General features: G+C 38.1%; 1 protein-coding gene across 1 annotated transcript in view; it reads left to right on the plus strand.

The window, feature by feature from the left end:
• Positions 1 to 308: 308 nt before the first annotated feature.
• The window catches only part of FREM2 (FRAS1 related extracellular matrix 2), a 207239-nt gene continuing 180333 nt past the window's right edge, over positions 309 to 27214 (plus strand). The window contains exons 1-2 of the mRNA XM_007495371.3: positions 309 to 5851; positions 12790 to 12879. Of these exons, the coding sequence (XP_007495433.2) occupies positions 616 to 5851; positions 12790 to 12879 (5326 nt within the window). The 5' untranslated portion in view covers positions 309 to 615. The remainder of the gene's footprint in view (positions 5852 to 12789; positions 12880 to 27214) is intronic.

The raw sequence follows: 27214 nt of genomic DNA on the forward strand, positions 1-27214 counted from the left end.
GCATGTTCACCATCCTCCTTCAATAGCTAGAACCGGGACAATGCTAAGTAGGAGAAGCCTGCAAGAGTTGGGAGCTCCAGTATGTTTTGGAGCCAAAGTCTTTCTCCCCGAGTCACTAAGAACAACCTGTGGCAGCTTCTCTCCCCAGCCCTTACCCCACCCTTTCCCCGCCTCTGTCTTTGACTTGATTGACAGCAGCTTACACCCAATCCTCGACGAGGGTCCTACCTCTCCACATGATCTATTGGTCACTTTGACAAGCAGGAGCAAGGGGGGCGAGGGGCGGGATTTCCCTCACTGCCCGGGTCCCCAAGGACCTGCAAAGGAGGGGACAGGGAAAAACTCAGTTTGTAGGGCTACACCGGCTAAGGGGTCAGAAGTCGTGGAGACCTTGAGTTGGCAGGGCTCAGCCCTGGCAGATCCGTCCTCTGAACAGCAGCGCCAACCTGAATTGCGCTGCTCTCTTCTCGGTCCAGTTATTTCTGAGAGCACTGGAAAACGAGGCAGATTCACTGAACCCCCTACGCTTCCCAAGGGTGCTTTTTGCTCCCTGCCTGGGAACCAGACTTTAAGGCTCTCGGGAGCACCTCCACAGACTAAGGAAGGACCGGCATCATGCACCACGGCGGGAGCAGAGCTGCAGGAACTCTGGGTATCTCTCTTACACGGCCCGGGACTGTGTGCTCTGTCACCTCCCGGCCACCCCGGGTGCAGCTGCTGCCCTGGCTATTACTCTTAATTCTATCACTAGGAAGGTGGGTCTCCGCTCAACTTGGCCCTAGTTCTGCGCTGCTGTCTCCTGGTTTCACTGGGTCGTCCCGTACGCCTGAAGAAGAGATCATAGTCCTGGCCAACCGTGGACTCCGGGTGCCTTTCGGGCGAGCAGTCTGGCTGGATCCTTTGCATGACCTGGTGCTGCAGGTGCAACCAGGAGATCACTGCCAGGTGATGGTACTGGACAACGACGCTCTGGCTCAGCTACCCGGCCACCTCAACCCCAAGCGATTCCCCTGCGACTTTGGCCCTGGAGAGGTGAGCTACTCGCACCTGGGTGCCCGCAGCCCTTCACGGGACCGAATCCGGTTGCAGCTGCGCTATGATACTCCCACGGGGTCAGTGGTGCTGCCCCTGGTGCTAGAGGTGGAGGTAATCTTTACTCAGTTGGAGATAGTAACCAGAAACCTGCCCCTCACCGTAGAGGAGCTTCTGGGAACTAGCAACCCGTTAGATCATCGTAGCCTAGAATTCACTTACCAGTCTGAGACAGAGGAATGTAGGGTAGGCATCCTCTCTGGGCTAGGGGCTCTTCCTCGCTATGGGAAACTGCTTAACTATCCACATGCTCTAGGAACAGAGAGGGACGGGGAAGGAGGAGGACTAGGGAAGCCTCTGATGATGGACTGCAACGCTTTCCTGGACTTGGGAGTGCAATATTTGCATACAGCACCTGGTCTCTCCCCAAATCGAGACTGGGTGCCCATGGTGGTGGAGCTGCACCCCAGAGGTGCCCCAGTAGGAAGTCCATCTTTGAAACGGGAGCACTTCCAGGTGCTAGTAAGGATTCGGGGTGGGACTGAAAACACACCACCTAAGCCCAGTTTTGTTGCCATGATGATGATGGAGGTGGACCAATTTGTGCTGACTGCCCTGACACCAGACATGCTTGCAGCTGAGGATTCAGAATCAGACCCTGATTTACTGGTCTTCAATCTCACTTCACCATTCCAACCAGGACAAGGCTACCTGGTGAGCACTGATGATCGCAGTTTACCTCTGTCTTCCTTCACCCAGCGGGACCTAAGACTCCTCAAAATTGCTTACCAGCCCCCAGCAGAAGATTCTGATCAAGAGCGTCTTTTTGAACTAGAGTTGGAAGTGGTAGATCCAGAGGGTGCAGCCTCAGATCCTTTTGCCTTCATGGTGGTTGTGAAACCCATGAACACTCTGGCTCCTGTGGTCACCAGAAATACTGGTCTTATCCTTTTCGAGGGTCAGTCTCGGCCCCTCACTGGCCCTTCAGGCAATGGACCCTCCAATCTGGTCATCAGTGATGAAGATGACCTAGATGCTGTGCATCTGGAGGTGGTGGCTGGCCTTCAGCATGGGCATCTGGCCCTTTTGGGTTCCTCTGTTGGAGATCCTGCCATGACTGGTTCTGGACCACCACGAAAGCACTTCACAGTAGCTGAGCTGGAGGCTGGACAGGTGGTTTACCAGCATGATGATAGTGATGGTTCTCTGAGTGATAACCTGGTGCTTCGAATGATAGATGGAGGAGGCCGCCACCAGGTACAATTCCTCTTTCCCATCACTTTGGTGCCTGTTGATGACCAGGCACCTGTCCTCAATGCCAATACTGGACTGGGGCTGGCTGAGGGTGATACTGTTCCAATTCCACCCCTGGCTTTGAGTGCCACTGACATTGACTCTGAAGACTCTATGATACTCTTTGTGCTGGAGCCCCCCTTCTCAGCAACAGGACAATTGCTACTACGCCAGACCCATCCACCCAGAGATGGAGAAGAGCTTACTGGGGGTCCCTGGAGGCAAGTGGTGGATTCCCAGCAGGGTACATTATATGAAAAGTCAGTCATAGAGTGGCGGCAACGGGACATTGTTGAGGGAAGGCTGTTCTACCGGCACATTGGTCCCCACAGTCCTGGATTGGGACCTATCATGGACCAGTTTGTCTTCAGAGTCCAAGATGACCACGACCCTCCCAACCAATCAGGGCCACAAAAGTTCATGCTTCGTATTCATCCTGTGGATCGCCTACCTCCAGAGCTGGGCAGTGGCTGCCCACTGAGGATGGTTGTACAAGAGTACCAATTAACTCCACTGAGGAAGAAATGGTTGCGCTATACTGACCTGGACACAGATGACCGAGAATTACGATACATTGTCACTCAGCCCCCTACAGACACAGATGAGAATCATTCCCCTGCCCCAATGGGCACATTAGTTTTGACTGATAATCCCTCAGTTGCAGTGACTCATTTCACTCAGGCCCAGATTAACCACCACAAAATTGCTTACAGACCCCCAGACCAGGAATTGGGAGTGGCTGCTCGGGTGGCTCAGTTCCAGTACCGGGTAGAAGACCAAGCGGGGAATATGGTTCCAGGCACCTTTACTTTTTATCTGCAGCCAGTGGATAATCAACCCCCTGAGATCCTTAATACAGGATTCACCATCCAGGAAAGGGGCCAGCATATCCTGAGTGAAACTGAGCTTCATGCTACTGATGTGGACACAGATACTACTCAGATCTCTTTCACCCTCACTCAGCTTCCCAAGCATGGCCAAATTCAGTTAAGCCAAAGGAAGCTAGTCATGGGAGACCTCTTTCACTTAGAGGACATTGTTCAGGGCAGGGTCATTTATGTCCATAATGGAGATGAATCCCTAAGTGACAGCTGCTCTATAGAAGTGAGTGATGGACTTCATGTGGTACCCATTACCCTCAGAGCAAATGTACGTCCAGTAGATGATGAGGTACCCACTCTATCCTTGCCTGCTGGTACATTGGGTTCCTACCTAGATGTGTTAGAAAATGAAGCTGCTGAAATCACTGCTCATGTAATCAAGGGTACTGATGAGGACACTGATGATCTGATGCTGACTTTTCTCTTGGAAAACCCCCCACTATATGGGGAGATCCTGGTGAATGGAATTCCAGCTGAGCAGTTTTCACAGAGGGAGATTCTAGAAGGATCTGTTGTCTATGCCCACACTAGTGGTGAAATAGGCCCATTTCCCAAAGAGGATTCTTTCAACCTGACATTGTCAGATATGTCTCAGGAGTGGCGTATTGGTGGCAACATTGTGCAGGGGGTTACTGTGTTGGTGACCATCCTCCCTATTGATAATCAAGCCCCAGAAGTCACTGTGGGTGAACAATTTATGGTTGTGGAAGGTGACAAAAGGATTATTACCACTTCTCATATAAGTGCTGAGGATATTGATTCCCCTAATGATGACATTTTATGTACTATAGTTACTCAGCCAACTTCAGGTTATGTTGAAAATATTTCTCCAGCCCCAGGCTCAGAGAAATCAAGAGCAGGAATAGCCATCAGTGCCTTTACTCTGAAAGACCTTAAACAGGGACATATCTATTATGTCCAGAGTATTCATAAGGGTGTGGAACCAGTGGAAGATCGATTTGCATTCCGTTGTTCTGATGGGATTAATTTTTCTCACAGACACTTTTTTCCCATTGTGATCATTCCAACTAATGATGAGCAGCCAGAAATGTTTATGCGAGAATTTATGGTGATGGAAGGAATGAGTCTGGTTATTGATACTCCCATCCTCAATGCTGCTGATGGAGATGTTCCTGCAGATGACCTGACTTTCATCATTACCCATTTTCCTACCCATGGTCACATCATGAACCAGTTAATAAATGGTACAGTTTTGGTGGAAAGCTTCACTCTAGATCAAATCATTGAGAGTTCTAGCATTATTTATGAGCATGATGACTCTGAGACTCAGGAGGACAGCTTTGCCATAAAATTAACCGATGGCAAGTATTCAGTGGAGAGGAGGGTGATCATATTAGTCATACCTGTTGATGATGAGACCCCCAGAATGACTATCAATAATGGACTAGAAATTGAAATGGGAGAAACTAAAATTATCAGCAATAAGGTTTTGATGGCGACTGATTTAGACTCTGAAGACAAAACCTTGGTTTATATTATCCGTTATGGACCAGGGCATGGCCTGTTACAAAGACAAAGGCCTAATGGTGCAGTTGAGAATATCACACTGGGCATGAATTTTACCCAAGATGAAGTGGATAGAGATTTAATTCAATATGTGCATTTGGGACAGGAAGGTATTAGGGACCTGATCAAATTTGATGTGACTGATGGAATAAATCCTCTAATTGACCGTTATTTTTATGTGTCCATTGGTAGCATAGACAAAGTTTTCCCAGATGTAATAAGCAAGGGAGTTTCCTTGAAAGAAGGTGGCAGAGTAACACTTACAACAGACTTACTGAGCACCAGTGACCTCAACAGTCCTGATGAAAACTTAGTCTTTAGCATCACTAGGGCCCCTGTGAGGGGTCACTTGGAATGCACAGATCAGTCAGGAGTGCCCATCACCTCTTTCACTCAGCTTCAGCTCGCAGGGAACAAAATCTATTACATTCACACATCTGATGATGAGGTAAAAATGGATAGCTTTGAGTTTGAAGTGACTGATGGACATAACTCTGTCTTTCGTACTTTCCGGATCTCCATTAGTGATGTAGACAACAAGAAGCCAGTGGTCACTATTCATAACCTGGTGGTGAGTGAAAGTGAAAATAAGCTTATCACTCCTTTTGAACTCACTGTAGAAGACAGAGATACTCCTGACCATCTCTTGAAATTCACTGTCATCCAAGTGCCTGTTCATGGTCATCTCATGTTCAATAATACCAGGCCTGTAATGGTCTTTACCAAACAGGACCTGAATGAAAATTTGATCAGCTACAAACATGATGGAACAGAATCAACTGAAGATAGCTTCTCTTTCACTGTGACTGATGGCACACATGCTGATTTCTATGTTTTTCCTAATACCGTGTTTGAAACAAGGAGACCCCAAATGATGAAAATCCAGGTGATTGCTGTGGACAACAGCTCACCTCAAATTGTGGTGAACAAAGGTGCCCCCACCCTTCGTATCTTGACAACTGGACACTTGGGTTTCATGATCACAAACAAAATACTGAAAGCAGAAGACAAGGACAGCTTGCACATTTCCCTCAAGTTCATTGTGACAGGAGCCCCACACCATGGCTTTCTCTTCAACCTGGGGAAAGGCAATCACAGCATCACTCAGTTTACACAAGGTACCATTCTCTCTTCTTTACTTTCAGTCACTGAATACACTGTATTCTATTTCTGGAAGTGATAGCTTTCATTGACAAATGCAAAAATAGAGTATTGGAATAGGAATAGGACTACTCTATGCTCTTGGCTCTGATACTAACTTCCTGTGTGTGACACTGTGGATGTCACTTAAACTCTGTGGCATTGTCTTCCTTTATAAAATGGGGATACTAATACCTCCCTAATTCTGCCTTAGAAGGATTCAATGAGACTAAATGAGATGATGTTTTTGATTATTTTCTTCCCCTTCAGGAAGAAATTAAGAATTCACTGCTTTAGGGCCTTAGGTGCTTAGACTTTTATCCTACTCCTGGATTCTCTGATATGTTTAGGCTTATTCTGGGGGTACACCAATGAAAACTTTTAATCATTATCTCTGGTCATGTGTCCACTAGTACTGACAGTCAACAGAGGGAATAGGCATAAGAAAAATGGATGGATGGATGTTTGGAAGGTGATAACATTTTAGGGATACTGGGAAAGATATGAAAGACTGAGAATTTTAAGAAGGACCTAGGATGAATGTATGGGATGGGGTTTGGAAAAAGGAAGTGGGCTAGGAAGCTGAGGATAGGCAGAAGAGAAGACCTGGTTCATTTCTATCATTTTGACAGTATGATGATAATGATAATTATTTATCCCCATGGTAAAATGTGAAATGGTTGAATGAATTGATTAGATGCTTTCTAAGATTCCATCCAAATTAAAAAAAAAAAACAACAAACAACCAAATAAACAAACTTCTGAGTAAGGTGCTATTCAATATACACAAGCCATAATACATTGAGTAATAACATATTTCCAACTTTCTGTTAGGAAATCAAGACTGTTAACAATTAATGGAAAACTGAAGTAATTATTTAACAAATTCAAATCTGTTCTCCCCTCTAGCTTTCCCCAGTTCCTAACCTCCAAATCCCAAAGGACAAATTGCCTCCTTTAGCTGATTATTTTAAAAGCTTAAATTCCTTTCAAATCTGAATTAAAGTTCTTTGAACATAATACACATTGAACAAATGTTTGGTGAATGAACAAATGAATGAAAGAATGAATGAATGAATGAATGAGCCACTTGCTTTGGCATCCCTTCTCTATCTACATATAGCCTGAGGCAGGAAGGACAAGTGAATTATGCATTGCTGCTAGTGGTATGGTTGGTTACCTAGTTCAGCATTCCCTTTTGGTGCAAAGCCCTGACCCCTACACCTTGCGACTTTTTTTTTCAAAGTATTTTGGTTGCTTTCATGAAAACCCCCCTCAGGATGACAGAGTTGAAACTGGATATATATCCCTCACACTGATTTTTATGCTCAGGGATGAAGTTTAGCTCTGGGATATCCCACTGGGAGTGTCATTTTCCTGTTTCCAGATTCCTAGCAATGCTCTGCTTTCAGATAACAAATGCTTTAATAGACATGGGAGTCTCAAAATGTGTTAAAGTGAACTACTTACCTGTTTTAGATCCTGGCAATAGCCCCACACCACACTCCAACTCCTTGAATCTTGGCTAAATGCCTGAATATCCCCCAGGGCCTGCAGAGACAAGCGAGTTACAAAATGCCAAGTGTCATGCCAAATCAGCAGCAAGAAGCTTTTTTTTTTTTTTTGGGTCAGGGCTCCTGACATGTACCATATATATGTTGCCACATTGTCTCTCCTCTGGTCCATGTTTGTGGAAAGTAAAAAGGATGAGAGATGTTTATTGAGCATTGAAGAGCAGAAAATGATGCTTTAAACATTCCTTCCTACTGTGAAAAGGATTAAGTATTACAGATAATAAGGGGTCCTGGTGAATTTGGAGTAAAAGGTTAATTAAAATGATCCCAGTACAAAATCCTACAGCTCTGAACACATAAGAATCATCTTTTAAATATTGGTGAGTTTTAGCACTCCTCTGCTCCACTCTGCTCTCTGCCCCTCTATATCTTCTGTTCTTATACAGGTATACACCACACCTTTGTGGTCATTTGTGAATATGAAATAATTGTAAATGATTCTGCTGCTTTTTTCTGAGGCCAGCAAACTTGACTCTAGCAAGGATCAGAATATTTTACTAAGAAAATCACTTTATATACGTAATCAAACAGCACTCATTTCAACAAGTTGAGGCTGGAATTTGGTTCCTAGCAGTTATTTATGGAGATTAGATAAGTGAGAAGGAATGGAAAAACTCCATTATGGAGTTGCCATGGTTTCTTTTATAGAAGGGAAATGATGTATGGGTTTAGGCTAAGGGCTAAGCTGAGCTGTGGTTTTGGTTCATGGAAGGATTTATTGAACTAATTTTGATTAGGATTTAGTGGTCAAGAGAAATATATTATTTTACATGTACATGTATATATGTGTACATCTCCATATATGTATGCACATACATATATCTGTGTATGTGTATAATATTGTACATTATGTTTTATGGAATGTATTATTTACACAATCATATTGTTTGTAACCTGAGCTTTGGATTTTTAACATAAAAGAATGTATTAAACTATATTTTGGTAGTATTTAGTAGGCTAGAAAATATGCTGTTACACATATATGTATATATATATAAACATGTATGTATATATACACATATATCTGTGCATGTGCGTAACATAATATATTATATTTTATATTCCAATTAAAAACATATTTAGGAAAACTATTAAGGCAATAGTTCAGAAGAGTTCAAAACATTTTAAATAATTTATTTGAAATTTTTTATTTAATTAATTAATTTAGTTTTCTTTGGTTACAGAATCATGTTCTTTCCTTTCTCTCCTCCCCATAGCCAATGAGCAATTCCACTGGGATTTACATTATTTCCATATTATTAATATTAACAGTACGGTGATTGCTACATCTACATCCCCAATCATATCCCTTAAAAACATTTTAAATGTAAAATTGTATTTCAGTTGAAAATGGTCAAAATAATTATTAGAATTCATTTTAGGATACAGTCATATAATTTAGAAATCACCTTGGAAGAGCTTAATATAGTAGCCCAAATTTGAGGTTATATTTATAGTTATCATTTGCATTTAACCAAATGATAACTTATATTTTATTTTATTTTTTAAACCCTTACCTCCCGTCTTGGAGTCAATATTGACTCCAAGGCAGAAGAGTGGTAAGGGCTAGGCAATGGGGGTCAAGTGACTTGCCCAGGGTCACACAGCTGGGAAGTGTCTGAGCCCAGATTTGAACTTGGGACCTCCCGTCTCTAGGCCTGGCTCTCAATCCACTGAGCTACCCAGCTGCCCCAACTTATATTTTATTAATAACATAAACCATGAGAAGATTGTATAGATTAGAAAATCTAATATATATTTAAGAAATATAAGAACATCTATTTATGTCTTAGATTTTGTTTTTTAAAAGATATTTTTATCTTCTTAATTCCTTTATACTTTAACAAAGGGAATCTATCATTTATCTATACATACACATATACATATAAATAGGGTATTCATAGCTTAAACATTGGGTGTGTGAATTGTTTAAGGGTGAACACACCCTAAGAATTCCTATCTTAATCTTTAAAACAATTTTGAGGCTAATTGTAGAATGTTGTTCAGTCATTCATTCCTGTCCAACTCCTTGTGACTCCATAGATCATTCTGTTGATGGGATTGTCTTGGCAAGGATATTGGGGTAATTTTCCATTTCCTTTTTCAGTGGATTAAGGCAAAGAGCAGTTAAGTGACTTTCTCAGGGTCCTATAGCTAGTGAGTGTCTGAGGTCAAATTTGAACTCCAGTCTTCCTAACTCTAGGCCCAGTGCTCTATCAACTGAGCCATCTAGCTGCCTCCAATTATAGAATAAGACTACTATAATTAATTGTTTTCCTTCTTAGAGATAAAAAAGAAAAAAAGTAAATCATAGACTCTTCTACCTCTAACTGGATGAAGTAGGAAGATAAACATATTTTTGGCATGTTTGGGCTAATCAAAGTCACTTGCCTTTACTTAGAATGAAAATTTTGTGACAAGTGACCTGCCAGCATGTCATCTTTTCATTCCTTAAATGAAATTTTAAAAAATTCCTAAAATCATTTTTGAGTTAGCATTTTCTTTCTCTGGGAATATAATTCTAAAGGCTTTGTTCCTTTCTTGGAAAACACTGATGTAGAATTTTGTTTTCAATAGAGTTTTTTCATGTTCTGGTTGCAGAAGATTATAATCTTGCCCACCATTTTTTTTTTTAATTATGTAGTGGGGTAGGGAACAAATCAAGGATCTTAACACCTGATCAGAAGTCACCTTATATTCGAGTTACATGGCCAGAGCAGAATACAATTCTCTTCCTAAAAATAAGTTAAAACTTGTCAGAATGAGTGGCCAGTGAGTGGGAGGGGCTCCTTAGTAGTTGAAGAGAAATGCTATCATATAATTTTCTGTCATTTGTGTGTGATCCAGGGAATAAAAGCAGGCTACAATGAATGCTAGTTGACCTAGCATTTCATCTTTTTTTTTTTTGGGGGGGGGAAGCTTCTCACCTTTAATTTTCTATTAATTTCCCAAAAGTTGGAAAGGATTTGGGGGGAATCAATGAATAATGCTCATTCCATTCCTGCCATTGTACAGATAGGATTTTCCCTGGCCTTAGACAAACCATATTTCCAAGATTTTTGGCTTGAATCTTCATTTAGCAACAAAGGAACATCTCTTTTCCACAAAAAAACATGTGAAAAATAGTGAGTACTAAACTATATCCTCCCCTCAGGTATAAATTACTTTCCTGTTGTAAATTATTTTGGAAGCTGTGTCAATCAGGAGCAAGAGAGATATGAGTCAATTATGGCTTGATGTCTTCAAAATGAACTATTTTAACTTTCTTCCACTGTCCAAATTCAGTGTATAACACGTGAATATTGGCATCTTGCTTTAGGTCTGTAATCATAAACTCAGTTGCCATTAAATTATATTGGTCCTAGTTTAATTCAGATAAAAGTAGATATGTCGAAAAGATTGAATTTACAAAGAAAACATCCTGAATTTGCATAAAGGAACAGTCTGATTTCATGCAGATATAATTGGTAAATGATATATTATGGAGCAGCTTATCTAAAAAGCTTAGGTATTTCAGAGGGTCACGTCATCCCCACAATGTCCACATGTAATTGGTAATAGTTAACCTAAAAATTGTCTTTAAATGACCACATCTTTAAATCTCTGCAGGATATACATAGTCCTATTTTACCATAGCTTGACCATAAAAAGAATAGTCTGTCATGAGATCCATTTCCAAAAGATATAAATCACACCCTGAAGTTGACCACTCCAACATTGAACTTTGATTATAAGATATATTAATAGAGCATGTTTGTGTACATATTTCCCATTAGGTGAATGCTTGAAGCTCTGTTTAAAGGGAGGGAAAAACTCTGGAACTCTTCTTGAGCAAAGAAATATGGAAGTATAATTGAATCTATTTTTAGTGATGATTTACTTTTCTTATAGTCTTAGAAATAATTACTATCTTTCTTATCTGGCACAAATATTGGTTTATGGTGGCGATTACAACAGTGAAAGAGAATGTTACTTAGTTTCATTGATAGTGCACCATTATTGGGAAGAATGAATTGGTACAAATAATGAAATAAGTAAGCTCCTTGAAGATAGGAATTCTGTCTTAGTTATTTTTCTGTATTCCTCAAAGTCTTACAGAGATACTCTGTAAATTATTTAATTTTAATAAAATTAAACCAGGAGAAATCGATAAAAGTCTCCAAAATGCATTAACCTCCAGAGGTATAAATTTATGAGAGAATATAGAGAAACATCCCAGAAAATAAGCAGTCATTGTTGGAGGGAGTTTTAAAATTAATGAAATCATAGGTCCATTTAAATATTTGAAGGAAATAAACAAACATTCTGTGGTCTAGTGCATTCTAGATATGTAGTTTTATAAAAATCATTTTTAATTATAATCAAAAAGGCATTAAATCCAATTGACACTGACAGCCAAGATAGAAATTTCCCAGCAGTTCATTTTCATGAACAAAATACATTATGTCTTTTTTAATGTTTTCCAATTTGTAATGCTATGGCAGACATTTGTTCCTATTAATAAATCGTGTGTTTTTCTTAAAAGTAGGCATTTAAAAAAAAAAATACCTTTTCCCTTCTCTCCTTCATCTTTAAGAGGGAATTGCTACCTAACCTATTGGTTCATTAGGTTAAGCAGGGCAAGAGAGAAGAAATGCTTCCCCTATATGCAATGCAAGTGACTAATTATATGATATATGAGGACTCCATCCTGACCAAAATACCTCCCCTTCCACCAATTATGGGGCCTAATTTTTTTCCCTTAAATTTAAAGATTTGGGGTATAAGATTGTGATACCATTGTATAGGGAATTTCTGATAAGGAAACTTCCTCTACCAATGTAAATTGATACCTGTTTTGCAATTTGTAGACTCAGAAAGTTGCCTGGAGTACTAAGAAGTTGTGATATATTTGCAAAACAAAGCCAGTATGCATTAAAGGCAAACTTGAACTCAGATCTCTCCAAATCTGAGGATGGGCTCTCTCTTCACCATACTCTTTCAAAGTTTCTTGAAAACATGTTACTTATTATGGGATCAGTTTTCTAGAATGAGAGACAACTGCAGGAATGAGACAGAGAGTAGGCACCCAGGGACATGATGTGCCAAGAGAGGGGGTAGTGGGTAGGAGGATATCAAAATTGAGCTGCTAGAAAACCAATATGATCACTAGGTTATAAAGTCTGGAATCTTTTCCCCTTTCTGAGTTTTGTATTTAATAATATATTCAGGCATGGACATGTTAAGATAAGCATTTTTTATATCTGACTGAGCTAAAGGGGAGAGGGCATGTTAATGCCTGTTAAAAAGTATGATTTTTCCAAATTTTAAAAAATAATTTTATTCTTTTGTTATTTTTCCAGCTGACATTGATGACATGAAAATCTGCTATGTCTTAAGAGAAGGGACTAATGCTACAAGTGATAGTTTCTACTTTATAGTTGAAGATGGTGGTAAGTACCATGTTCTACATTCTTATGAATGGAAACATGTTTAAGTCCTTTTTTTATAGGTTTTTATAGTTTAGATTGTGATGAATTATTATTATTTATGAAAGCTTGGTATATTGTATAAGCAATTCTTTACAAAGATGTCATGATCTTTCTGGAACCAACACATACTTTACTAAGAGGAGAAGTGATATATATCCCTTTGAAAGAATTATATGATTTGGGAAATTTGGAAGAAAACATTTAAATACCACTTCTTTTTCATAAATTCATTTACAGTAGTTATTGCCTAAGACAAATAGTGGAAGGCAATATAAATACAAATATTATTTAATCACATTGAATATTACTAATGATTTATTATTTATATTAGTTGATACAGTTGATACATTTTTTTTAATTTTTCTTCAATGTTGACTTACTGGTTCCTGTTTAAGATAATGTTTCTCAAATTAGAGATCTAAGTAAGGGTAGGCTCAGGCTTATGATCAAAATCCCCTTTTCTTTTTTTTTTAATTTTTAAATAATATTTTATTTGATCATTTCCAAGCATTATTCATTAGAGACAAAGATCATTTTCTTCCCCCCCCCCCCATAGCCGACGCATGATTCCACTGGGTATCACATGTGTTCTTGATTCGAACCCATTGCCATATTGTTAGTATTTGCATTAGAGTGTTCATTTAGAGTCTCTCCTCAGACATTTCCCCTCAACCGCAATAGTCAAGCAGTTGCTTTTCCTTGGTGTTTTTACTCCCACAGTTTGTCCTCTGCTTGTGGATAGTGTTTTTCTTCTAGATCCCTGCAGATTGTTCAGGGACATTACATTGCCACTAATGGAGAAGTCCATTACGTTCAATTGTACCACAGTATATCAGTCTCTGTGTACAATGTTCTCCTGATTCTGCTCCTCTCACTCTGCATCACTTTCTGGAGGTTGTTCCAGTCTCCATGGAATTCCTCCACTTTATTATTCCTTTTAGCACAATAGTATTCCATCACCAACATATACCACAATTTGTTCAGCCATTCCCCAATTGCAAAATCCCCTTTTCAACATACTTCTATTCCCCTCTCCAAATCAAAGCACCTGACTAATATTTGCTCTCTTATCCTTGCTGTTACCTGTCCGGTTCTTTACTTTTCTGAAATAGATAAGAGAAAATAAAAACATTACTGTTTTCTTCCTCAAGAAAAAATGAAAAGGGACATTAAGAAGTGAGTTAGAGGGGCAGGGTTCAAATCTGGGGGAAGGAAGAGAGGCAAGTACTATAATAAATTTGAAGAGAGAGGAGAAAGGAGAAATATCAGAGATAGTAATAAATGAATTTATAATATTTTTAGAAATATTTCTTTGCATCATCTATATAGAAAAATAACTCTGCTAGCTCAACAACTTTAACAACTTATAGTCTAAAGTGATTATCCAAATAGATCTCACCAAAAAAAATTCCTAATGAGATTCAGAGCACTTAAGGCATGAAGACTGCAAAATATGTTTCCAGGAGCCAAATAAGTCTGTCCAGTCCCTGTTATGTTGATTTAGATTCATGATATTGTATTCTTGTTACCTCCCACAATCAAAATGTTTCAGTTCCTTCATTTCTATACTAGTCAAATTATACTTATGTTTCTACACTGGGTTAGCTTTCTCTAGCAAGACCAAAACACTGAGAAATGGAATCATGGTATGGAAAAACAGCCTGAAATTTAAACCAACCTTAGATATTTTCTAACTGACTAATGTGACAGCTTTCTCAACTCACTCGACAGTGCCCTTAGATGTACAATTCAGTAGTGTACCCTAAAATGGCTTAAATTCATGTAGCATCCAGAGGCCAAGAACTAATCAGTGACTACTGACAACAGGTGTCCTGGGGAGAAATAAAGCTCTATAGCATTTTATGTTTTTTTCTTCTTCGCCAAAGCTACAAATTGTTATAAAGAAAATGGAAATAATTCACCAAAATCATTGCATTGTGTTTCTTAATTTTTTCTTTTTTATTCTTAAAACAAAACCCAAATGCCAGAGACACCAACATTTTACACTTTCTTTACATGGATAGCATAGTAGAATTTACTTTAATTGCCTTCAGGCTTTACAAAACAATGAATCCTATCACCTTTCAAATATCTAATGAAGAATGACTGACTGAAGATGGTGGATCTATATTTAGAAATTATACAAATATGGCTGGGACACTGAGAGTTATTTTTGTTGGAAACGAGAGCTAAATTATTCCATTAGCCTCTTTAGCAGCTATAGTTTCTCATAAGAAGGTAGAAATAGAGCTCAAGAATATTGCTTGATATTCTATTGCCTTCTATCCACAGGCAGCAAAGCATTGTTAGCAGGGCTCAGGTAGGTCCTGGCAGAATATCAGCTAAGTAACATGTGTTTCAGTGTCCCTGGGGTAAGACTAATTCTTTATGAGAGATTCAACACATTAAAGATCCTAAAGGTAGATAATTAAAAGTCACAAATGTATTTAGAGTTGGTTTTTTGCCTTGACTTTTGTTTCTAGGGGGCAGCTAGGTGGTATATAGGTGAATAGAGTGTAGAGTCTAGAGTCAGGAAGACTCATTTTATGGTTTCAAATCTTTCCACAGACAGTTATTAACTGTGTGACCCTGGGAAAGTCACTTAACCCTGTTTGTCTTAGTTTCCTCATCTGTAAAATTAACTGGAGAAGAAAATGGCAAAGTATTCCAGTATATTTGCCAAGAAAACCATAAATGGGTTCACAAAGAGTTGGGTACAACTAAAAATGACTAAAAAAATGCTATTTCTTTTTTTTTTAAAATATATTTTATTTGATCATTTCCAAGCATTATTCGTTAAAGACATAGATCATTTTCTTTTCCTCCCCCCACCCCCCATAGCCGACGCGTAAGTCCACTGGGCATTAGATGTTTTCTTGATTTGAACCCATTGCTTTGTTGATAGTATTTGCATTAGAGTGTTCATTTAAAGTCTATCCTCTGTCATGTCCCCTCAACCTCTGTATTCAGGCAGTTGCTTTTTCTCGGTGTTTCCACTCCCATAGTTTATCCTTTGCTTATGAATGGTGTTTTTTTTTTCTCCTGGATCCCTGAAAGTTGTTCAGGGACATTACACCGCCCCTAATGTAGAAGTCCATTACGTTCGATTATACCACAGTGTATTAGTCTCTGTGTACAATGTTCTCCTGGTTCCGCTCCTCTCGCTCTGCATCACTTCCTGGAGGTTGTTCCAGTCTCCATGGAACTTCTCCACTTTATTATTCCTTTGAGCACAATAGTATTCCATCACCAACATATACCACAGTTTGTTCAGCCATTCCCCAATTGATGGGCATCCCCTCGTTTTCCAGTTTTGGGCCACCACAAAGAGAGCAGCTATGAATATTTTTGTACAAGTCTTTGTGTCCATTATCTCTTTGGGGTACAGACCCAGCAGTGCTATGGCTGGGTCAAGGGGTAGATATTCTTTTGTCGCCCTTTGGGCATAGTTCCAAATTGCCCTCCAGAATGGTTGGATCAGTTCACAGCTCCACCAGCAATGAATTAATGTCCCTACTTTGCCACATCCCCTCCAGCATTCATTACTTTCCTTTGCTGTTATGTTAGCCAATCTGCTAGGTGTGAGGTGATACCTCAGAGTTGTTTTGATTTGCATCTCTCTGATTATAAGAGATGTAGAACACTTCTTCATGTGCTTGTTAATAGTTTTGATCTCTTTATCTGAGAACTGCCTATCCATTTCCCTTGCCCATTTATCAATTGGAGAATGGCTTGATAAAAAATGCTATTTCTTAGAAATTTGTGTTGTATTCTTATATTTCCAAGTATTTACATGGCCTTAAACTTTGAAAAATCTATCTTCTTTGAAACACTATTTAAGGTCAAATTCTGTTAGCAAAGCATGGGAGACTCAGTAAAATGCATGAATGAGGCCAAACCAAACAAAGACAGTAAACATATTAGATGCATAATGTCTAAGCGGCACAGATATTGTTTCAGGATTTCCCAGCCCTTCTGTAAATCCGGACTGCGGTTCACAATTCTCTTCCAATAACTACTATAAAACCAGATCTAATATAATGGGGGAAAACATGCTGAAGAGCCATAGTAACTGATATACAATCTGAAAATGAGAAGCCCTATGTTACTATACTACATTTAAGATCTAGTAATAATGACAGTTATTTTGGTTGAGGTATGCTATAATTAAGAATATCTTTTGTGGATTGAAAGGTGAACATTCTGTATCTCTAAACTTAGCAACACATTCCATATGGCAGGGGCAAGAGCTCTTTCTGAATATATAATTAAGATATCTTTTGAAGTCTCTGGAAGACTCTTATGTCTAATGGCTTTATTTTTAAAGTCCTTGCTATGTGTACTATCTGGAATTGTGAATTTAAGTAGTAGATGCAGCTCATCTCTAATCAGATATAATGATTTAATTTATATACTCCTTTACTTAAAATCTTAGTAGTAAATCTACATTACTGAATGGCTGTGAAGTGGGAGAAAACATTTCCTATATTTAATCATCAGGAAGTGAATAGATATTGGAGTTGAGTTTGGAATTAAGAGGTCTTTATTCTTATTTAATATTCAACCCATTGTATCAGGTCCTTTTCCAAGTCAACAAGGTTGTAAAGGAAAGCACCTTGTTTTTAGCTAAACAGTTACCTTCTAAGACAATTGCAGATTTTAACAGAATGCCTAGAAGACTTGTAAATAAAGTATTCAGAATGTGCCTTTTTGGAAGCTCAAGAAGACCAGAATGAAATGTGGAAGGAGGATGTTTGAAAAGATAAAAACATATTTAGACTTTATACAATTCCCTTAAAGAGTAGAGATTGAGGGGGCAACTCAGTAGTACAAGGGGAAAGAGTGCCAGGGCTGGAGATGGGAAGACCCAGAGGTCAAATCTTGCCTCAGACATTATATCCTAGCTGTGCAACTCTGGGCAAATCACTTAATCCCAGATTCCTAGCTCTTATTTGCTATTCTGTCTTAGAACTAAAACCTACTATTGATTCTAAGTCAGAAGGTAAAGGTTTAAAAAATAATGAGAGATTGAAATAATAGCATGCTTACCTTCACCTTTTGAAACCAGATGCAGGAGAGCAATCCAGGGTCAGAGGTGCAAGATAGGACGTTGAATACAGGGAGAAGCAAGAATGCTAGTGTGGCTGAACTACATAGTGCTTAAGTATGAGTGATGCATGATGAGCATGGTAAGACAAGCTCCAGGCAGCCAGTGAAAGGTTTTCAATATGAAATAGAGGATCTTGTATTTTAAGCTAATAGTGGGAAGCCACTGAAATGCTTACACAAAGAAGTAATAGTCAGGATTTTTAGGATTATCAATTTAGCCTCATGTGGAGGATGAAACCAAGAAGGAAGAGATTGGATTCAGGGAAAACGTTTAGGATACAATTGCCATACATGTCAGGCAAAGGACAGTTAAATGCAGCTTGGGCATAGAAAAGAGGGTATTAATGGAAGAGATATTAAGGATGTGTAACTGACAGGAGTAAGAAAAGGCAAACCACTCCCATATCTTTGCCAAGAAAACTAGTATGGGTTGAGGGATCACAAAAAGTTGAATATAACTAAATAAATGACTAAACACAATTGACAAGATTTGGTAATTAACTGAATATCAGAAGAATTAATTAAGAATAAAGAGCTTAGAGTCTTATTGTCTCAATTTGACTGCAATTGTCTGCTAGTTTGTGCTCCTGCCAGGAGCCTTTCTCTGCATTTTAGTTCATCTTCTATTCAACTGTCAAAGTAGTCTTAAAGTGCAGGTCTGATCATGTCACCTTCTGGCTCAATAAACTCCAGTAGCTCCCTATCATCTCCAGGATCAAATATAAAACTCTCTGTTTGGCTTTTAAAGCTCTTCATAACCCACCTCCCCCTACCTTTTTCAGTCTTCTTACATTTTACAATCCAGTGATACTGGCCTCATTGGTATTCCTCAAAAAAGACAAAACCACCTTCCAGTGATAGACATTTTCCCTGACTGTCTCCCATAACTGGAATGGTCTCCCCCTTCATTTCTACCTCTTGCTTTCCCTGGCTTCAAATTCAAGCATATTTCAATAGGATGAATTTCCCATTTCTCTTATTTCTAATGCCTTTCCTTTGAAAATTATTATAACTTCCAATTTATCCCCTATATTGCTTGTTTATAGCATAGCTGTTTTCATGTTAGCTCTCCTATTAGACCATGAATTCCCAGAAAGCAGAGACTGTCTTTTGCCTCTTGTTTTTTTATTCAATTTTTTGACTAACTTATAACTAAGGAAACTGAAGCAGAGAAAAGTTATATGATTTGTCTAATATCCCTCTTAGTCATAGTGCTCCTACTGGAATTTAGTTCTGTTTCCTAGGCCACTTTCTTCTCCATGAAATATGATGACATTTAAACTGTTCAAGGTAATCAGGGTGCTCAGAAATTCCTAACATTCCTTTGTGGGACTTTAGAACCAGAACTAAAAGTGGTGAGTAAGCTAACAAACAAATCTTCTTATCAACTGTTTGGTTTAAAAAGTTTAATAGACAAGTGTTAAACATCTTCTATGTGTCAGGGACTATACAAAACATGGAGGATATAATGGAAGCCCAAAACATTCTCACATTAGACTGTGAGATCCCTGTCCTCAAGGATTTCTTAGTCTAATGGGAGAAACAACATACAAGTAACAATGAAAAACAAGATCTATTCCTGCACAGTGGATAAAGCACTGGGCTTTGAGACAGGAAGACTGGAGTTCAAGTCCAGCATCAGACACTTACTAGCTGTGTGATCTTGGGCAAATCATTTAACCCTGTTAGTTTCCTCAGTTATAAAATTAATAACATACATATTATAAAATATGACAAAATATATCACATATATCCAATAAGCATGAGTATAACTCATTTATTATATGTTTATATAATATGCTAACCTGGGGTTATAACATAGATGTATATGAATATGCAAATGCAAATATATATTAATATATAATATGTATATGTACACACACACCCCTTTCACCATCGCCCCCAGGGTTAGGGCAATACCTTGTAGCAGGGCTCAGAAAGCAGGTGAGCACTGCCTCTTGAAGTGAATGAGCAGACCTAAGGAAATAGCAGCCTGGCCCACCTAGTGTCTCCAGACCACTTGTAGTATGAGCTCTTCCAGGGTAGGACCAAGGACAGGGCCACACAATGAACCTGAAGGGCTCTCAACCCAAGGCCTCAGACTCTGGGATGGAGAGCTCTAAGAAACAGATAACCAGAGCACATCCACTCCCAGGTTCCAGGCCAAGATGGTCAGTAGGTGCAGACTGAATAGGTTTGGCAGACTGAGGGGGTGTAGAGGGGTAGTTCAGGCAGTGTGTATTGGCCTGGGAAAAGTTGTTTGGGGGGAAAAGCCAATGCCAGGGAGGAGTGGAAGGCCAGTTGTAGAGGCCCTTTTCTTCCACCTCACCTGCCACAAGGGAAGGGTGACCTCCAGTAGATACAGTCAGCACAGCCTCACAGAGGAAATGCTTAAATGTTTAATAGACAAGTGTTAAACTTCTCTCCGAGGAAATACATAACCAGATAGAGAGAGGGTATCTCTACCCCTCAGACCCAGATTTTCACTCACCTGCACCACCTAGACTTCCATAAGGTAGGATAAATAAAACCAGATAAATCCACCTAGGGGAAATGCATGGGCTGTCATGACAATAAAAAAATCTCATTCTCAATTAAGACTCTTCCAAGCTAGCGCCTCCATTACCTGAGGCCAAGATAGGGCCTGCATGGCTCTCTAGGAAAGACATATAACATCTTCTAAGTTCCTTTCCACTCCCCTCCCTAAACCCCCATCACTCAGTAACCTCTTTTCCTCTGAAGTCCATACGGTTCATATTTTCTACCTAACCAAAATCCTGGTAACTGTTATCTACAGACTTTCAGGACATTCTTCTTTCATCCTCAATGAGTTCAGCACCTCAATCACAATTTCCCCTCCCCAACTTTTGACCCCAAACTAGGGTCCATCATACATATTGATACTCCCTCAAACACCTTAACCTGCCAGTCTTCAAACCACACACTTCTCATGGCCTACTTCTTCTCTCCAACTCAGCAATACACAACAATACCACATCCTTGATTTCCCTTCACCCACAAATATAACACTTTTATCTGAAATTCCTTCATCTAATCATAATTTATTGGTTCTCGTTCTCTTCTCTCTCTCTCTCTTTTAATACAAAATCCAACTCTTTACAATCAGGAAGATCTAGAGCTCTGTAAATAGCTGGTGGTAGATTTTGCTACCCATTATTATACAAGAGATTCCTTTTTGAAGAATATTGTTCAAAAAGTAGGAATCTCCAGTCTTGTATATTTTTGATGAACAGTAAGACTAGAAAATGTGCCCCAATTGGCATAGTAGGGAGGAAGACCTGAACCTTTAATTTTATTTATTCCTTTTATTAAGACAACTGACCAGCATTGACCTCATTTGAACTCTCATGTGGCACAGGGCAAACAGCTTCAGAAAGTGAAGCTTACTGTTGGAAATAAAACTGGGCCATCAGGCATGCCAGCAGTGGCAAGCCTTACAGCCACATGAAGGTGCTGGGCCCAAGCCAACCTTTTTTTTTTTTTTTGCTACTGTTCTGTGACTGGACCTCTCAGGGCCAAGATAGTTTCCCATCAGTCATACTTCTTAATTCATATACTCTTGAAAGACAGAAATAGAAGCCTGACATAGTAGTGGAAGCTGCAAAGTCATTTCTGGATATGGAATATCTAGTTCACAAGGGGCTTTTATAGAGTTCACATGGTACATTTGGCAGTCTAGTAGTCATAAACAGACTCAAAGTTAGGCATCATGGTAGGAGAAGAATGGACTTGGAGCTACAGAAAAACTTTAGGATTAATGGCCAAATGAAATGCTGATTATTAGCTTAAACATAAAGAAAAATGAGGACAAAAAATTAAATAAAGGCAGTGATCAGGAAAATGAGGTCTGAGTAGAAGCATTAAGAGATTATGTAGACCTATTAGACTTAGAGAGAAAAAGCAAGCATTTCTGGCAATAAAATTAATTGTTGGTGACATGAGAACCAGAGAAAGACATTAATGCCTTAAGGGGGTTATAATAAGGCAGTGAAGTAATACCAGGCTTGGATAGAAATATTTTTTGATCTGTGAGCAAATGGCAGCACATGTTCTAAAATATAGATTCAAGGAATGGGTGTTGGTTGCCATAGTTGAATGCCAGCCATTTCTATTTTTCATTGAGTAATACAGAATGGTTCAAATTAGTTTGGCACTACAGCAGAACACTGAAGGGTTCTGTTTCTATTTCCCAAATATTTTAATTTAGATCTCTATCTCAAAAGATTTATCCCTTTCTTATGAATGTGGTAGAAGAGCTTCTTACTTTAAGTGAAGAATTAGGTGGACTGCTTTCTATCTCTTCCACAGATAAGATTCTGTGCTTCTCTTTCTAATGAGAAGATGAATTTGATGTTTGAAATATAAAGCATATAAACACTTCTTTGTGTATACATACACATGCACATTACAAATTTCCTTTTATAGCTATACTTTAAGTCCATTTCAACAGAATATTGTTCTAGAAACACTAACTTTTTGGTAAAATAATTATTCAATAACTGAATCAAATAGGAGATGAAGGGGGCTTCATTGCTTTTGAGAAATTCTATGGTACTTTTAATGATACCAAGTATCTTTTTAAAACAAAGGTGTATCTCTTAAAAGATGATATTTTCCTTCTAATGTCTATATCTGAGTCAAGGAGTACTACAGTCTCTGAAAAACTAAAGATGAAACTAACCTAAAGTCAAAGAAAATGTCCATGATAGGTGTGAGTATGTCACAATACATTTCAAAGGAGAGCCATAAAAATGTCATCAGAAAGATGGGTGGCTAAGAAAAAAAGATGAGCCAATCACACAGAGAAAGCAAAAAATATGGAATAAATAAGTTCTCTATTGTTGTATTGATGTTAAGAGAACTAGAGGATGACCCTCCCTACCTCCTCCCATCTTAGAGATTCTGGGAAAAGATTGAATAAGTTATAGTGGGCAGGCATGTTGGGGTTAATATATCAATGAAGGAAATATCCTATGATGAGATCACAGATCTATCAGAATATTAAAGAATTAATGTCTAATATATTTTACATTTATTTTGAAAAGCCTAACATTACATTATATTTACTGTAATTATCAATTATTGTGATTTAACAAAAGTTAAGCAAAAATTAGGGTATATTTTAACCTTCCATCATTTTAAATCATCTATATTTTATTTTATGCTATTTAATAAGAGAATACTCATTTCCTCTAAATTTGCTTCATGTGCCTAGCAACCCTAGGAATATGTGTTAAAAGGAAATATACCATTTCTGCTTTTATATTTACTAGCCATTACTTGTAGGAATTCAACTGAAAACCTTGTTGAATGTGTTATGATTAAAATTAGCTCAAGACACTGACTTTGGGGTAAGAATGTAAGTTTATTGATTCTATCAGATTTATTGGTTAGACCAGAACCATAACCAGTAAAGTAATACAGGTTTCCATGGCTGTCTTGCTAAATAAATAGATTTTAGGGGCTCATTATTTAGCCCCTCCTTTGAACATTTGAAGACATCTTTAATTGGGAATAGCTAATTAATGTGCAGTCCATCAAACTATATACTCTGGAGGAAAAAAAAAGCCATTCTCCCCTTTATCTATTAACCAATTTCTCTTAAAAGAAAAGACATTCATTTCCCAAGAACAAAGAAAATGCTAAAACCAACAAACTAAATAATATCTCTGACCCCAGATCCTAGACATAAGAATGCACAGTAATTCTCCTTAATATACAAGAATTAAAATGGAATATGAAAAATGAATTCTCAAAAGTTGGGGGAAGTCAACCAGATTCCTTTAAGGGACTAAGCCCATCTGTTATAGAAAATGTTTGCGGAAGAGAACATTCAAAGGAGGGGCAAATAAGTGGAATGTTATGCCCCAAATAAAAAGTGTAAGACTGGGTATTCGAAACTAAACAATATTCTAAAATTTCATACTTTTTTTCAATTTAGGAAAGAATTCTAAAGTATCTACCCTTGGGGTTAGATACCCTGGGCTCTGGAGAGTTATGAAGGCAGAAAGGGCTTCTTCTCTTCTCATGTCACGTTGTCCAGATCTCTTCTACTACTATATTCTCCTTTAGAGATAAAAAGAGATAAAAAGAGATAGCTTTTCTACTTGCAAAGGAAAACTCTTCTACATGAATCCTTGATCTATCCCATCCCACCCCAGATCATTTTTTTATAGCAGATTACCCCAGTACCATCTCCACATGCTTTCTTATCTTCAATTTCACCCTATCTACCAGCTCCCCTGCTGCTTACATTACTTTAAAAAACAAACATAAAACTCTCAGTTGATCCTAACTTTTTTTGTAAACTCTTGTTTTATACCAAACCCCCTCTGCTAAATTATTTAAGAAGACCATCTTAGACTCAATGTCTCTGCTTTCTCTCCTCTTGTTTTCTAAACCTTCTATAATCTGGCTTCCAACATCACCATTCAATTGAAATTGCCTTCTCTAATGATATCGAAATGATATCTAAATTGCCAAATCTAATCCTCATCTTTATTAATTTCTTAATTTTCATTCTCCCCAATCTCTCTGTAGCACTAGTTATTGCTGATCACCTTTTTCCTACAGAAGATTCTCCTCTCTCTCCTGATTTCTCCTGGTTCTTCTACCTAATCTTCTTAGTTTCCATTGCAGCTTCTTCATCCCAATCATGGCAACTCATCATGGTTGTCCCCCAGGGCTCTGTCCTGGACCCTCTTTGCTTTTCACTCTATATAGTACTATCTCATTTGCTGATCTCATAAGCTTCCACAGCTTAAACAGGACTCAGTTCAAAACCAGTTCTACCAGAAGCCTTTCCCAATCTGCTAGTACTTTCCCTGTGTTATTAACTTCCATCTATTTTCTTTGTATCTTCTATGTACCTAGTTATTTATATATTATCCCCATTCCCAATAAGAATGTTAGCTCCTTAATAACAGGATTATTTTGCCTTTCTTTTTGTCTCCAGTGCTTAGTATAGTGCCTGACATATAATAAATGCAAAATAATTTTTATTGACTATTAGAGGTGAAGACTTCATAAAATCATATAAACTAGGAATTAAATTTAATCTTAGAATGAAAAATGACACAATTGAATTCCAATCCAGATCACATTTAGCTTTGTATAATGAAGGAGGAAGCATTGTACATGGGAAGAGTACTAGCTCTGGAGTAAGAAGAACTGAGTTCAAATCCCTTACTTTCTATGTATGTGTGATTTTTAATCATTTCTTTAACGACTTTGGGTCTGATTTCTTTAAAGTGTAAGGGTTGGAGATGACCTCTGAGGTCCCTTCAGGTCCTAGATCTAGATCCATGATCTTTCTTCAATCTAAATCACAGATATTCATTCAGCATTTTTATATTTCCCATACATGGAATCACCTACTTCATTGCTTCCTAGATCCAATTGTTAGAAAAGGTTTTTTCCCCTCTTATGTTGAGATGGTATACTTCCCTATAATTGCCAGTCAATAGTACTACTTTTGCCCTCTGTAATCACTTATAAAAAAGTATTTACCATACTACTTTAAACTATGGTAGGTATTGATATGTCTAGTTTATCCTATCTTCTCTTAATATCCTTCTAGAGATCAATCAGCATGTCTCTTTTTAATTTACTTCTTCCCAGAGTGGAAGACATGCTTAGATAGATTATTAGCCCATTTTAATTTGTATTTGTATAGTGATATAGGACATGAAAAGAGTAAAAGCATAGCATGTAAGTCTTCTGAGCTAAAAATATTTATAAACCACTGTGCTAGGGTTTTAAATGAAATTAAGGCTTTATTTCTTCTAATAAAGTATTTAAACAGAGTACAATACACATTTTTAGTTCAAAATGCAATTATTCTTAAAAATTATAACATGTATATCAGAAGAATTAAAAGTATATTTGTAAGGTCAATAAATTAACTAGTTGTGATAAAAAAGATTCTGTTGTTTCTTTTATTTCTCCTCGTGTATGTGTTATTCTAGGTAGATTATTAAGCCTGAAAACCTGACTTCTGATTTTCCCGATAATTGATATATTTTTCATCTGATAAAAATGAAATTATCATCTTCTTGTTGTTATCTTAAAAAATTGAGGGATCATGAGTGATTTCCATTGCTAATAATTATAATAACAATGATAGAATTTATATAGTTCTTTAAGAATTATCAAGCACCTAACAAATATAGAAATATGTGTATACATATTATCTCATTTTGGCTTTATTCCCTCTGAAGAAAATATTTGATTAAGCTATTTTCCTAAGAATTTAAATAAACACTGACTAGCATTTCCTTCAAATAGTGATTTGATAGCAAACATCTTATAGCTAAGCCCAACAAACTCATTATCTGATATCATTCAAATCATCTACCCTGCTTCACTTCCCTCAATGGGGTCAAGGGGACAAAATGTCATGCTTAATCCTATTTGGCAAATAAGGAAAAATAGGAGTTCATTAACATTTAACTCTGTGATAAAAGGTAGTAAAGGAACAAACCACTTGGCAAGATACTGCTTTTTGTTTTTTTTTTCTTGTTACATGATTTCTTTGAATACTGCATGCACACTTTTAAAAGAACCAGTCACAATTCACCATTATTTTTTCTTAAGAGCAAAACTGACTCCTGACAAGAAATATTCATATTTCATGCTTCACTAGAAGTACTGTTTTTCAGAAAAGAAAATGTAAATTTAATGATATTTTCTAATTAGTTTCAAAAGGTATTCACTAGTCAACAAACATTTACTAGGCACTTACTATTCACCAACAAGTGATAGGGATACAGAAGATCATATTCAGATTAAGATGACAACATATAAACCACCAAGTGATACAAGATACACGGTTGTTGTTCAGTCATTTCAGTCACTTCTGAATTTGTGAGACCCCACTTAGTCCTTTCTTGACAAAAAGATACTGAAATGGTTTGTCATTTCCTTCTCTGCTTCATTTTACAGAAACTGAAGCAAGCAGGGTTAAGTGACTTGCTTAGGGACACAGCTAATTTCTGAAGTCAGATTTCAACTCAAGAATATGATTCTTTCTGGACTCTGGGGCTGGTGCTGTATCTACTGCACCACTTAATTGCCTCTAATACACAAGATATATGAAGTGTAAATGACTGGTAATCTCAGAGGGAAGGCACTAGTAGCTGGGGGACCAAGAAAGGTCCCCTGTATA

Source organism: Monodelphis domestica, chromosome 4 (genome assembly GCF_027887165.1).
Source record: "Monodelphis domestica isolate mMonDom1 chromosome 4, mMonDom1.pri, whole genome shotgun sequence".
In the NCBI taxonomy this organism is placed as follows: domain Eukaryota; kingdom Metazoa; phylum Chordata; class Mammalia; order Didelphimorphia; family Didelphidae; genus Monodelphis; species Monodelphis domestica.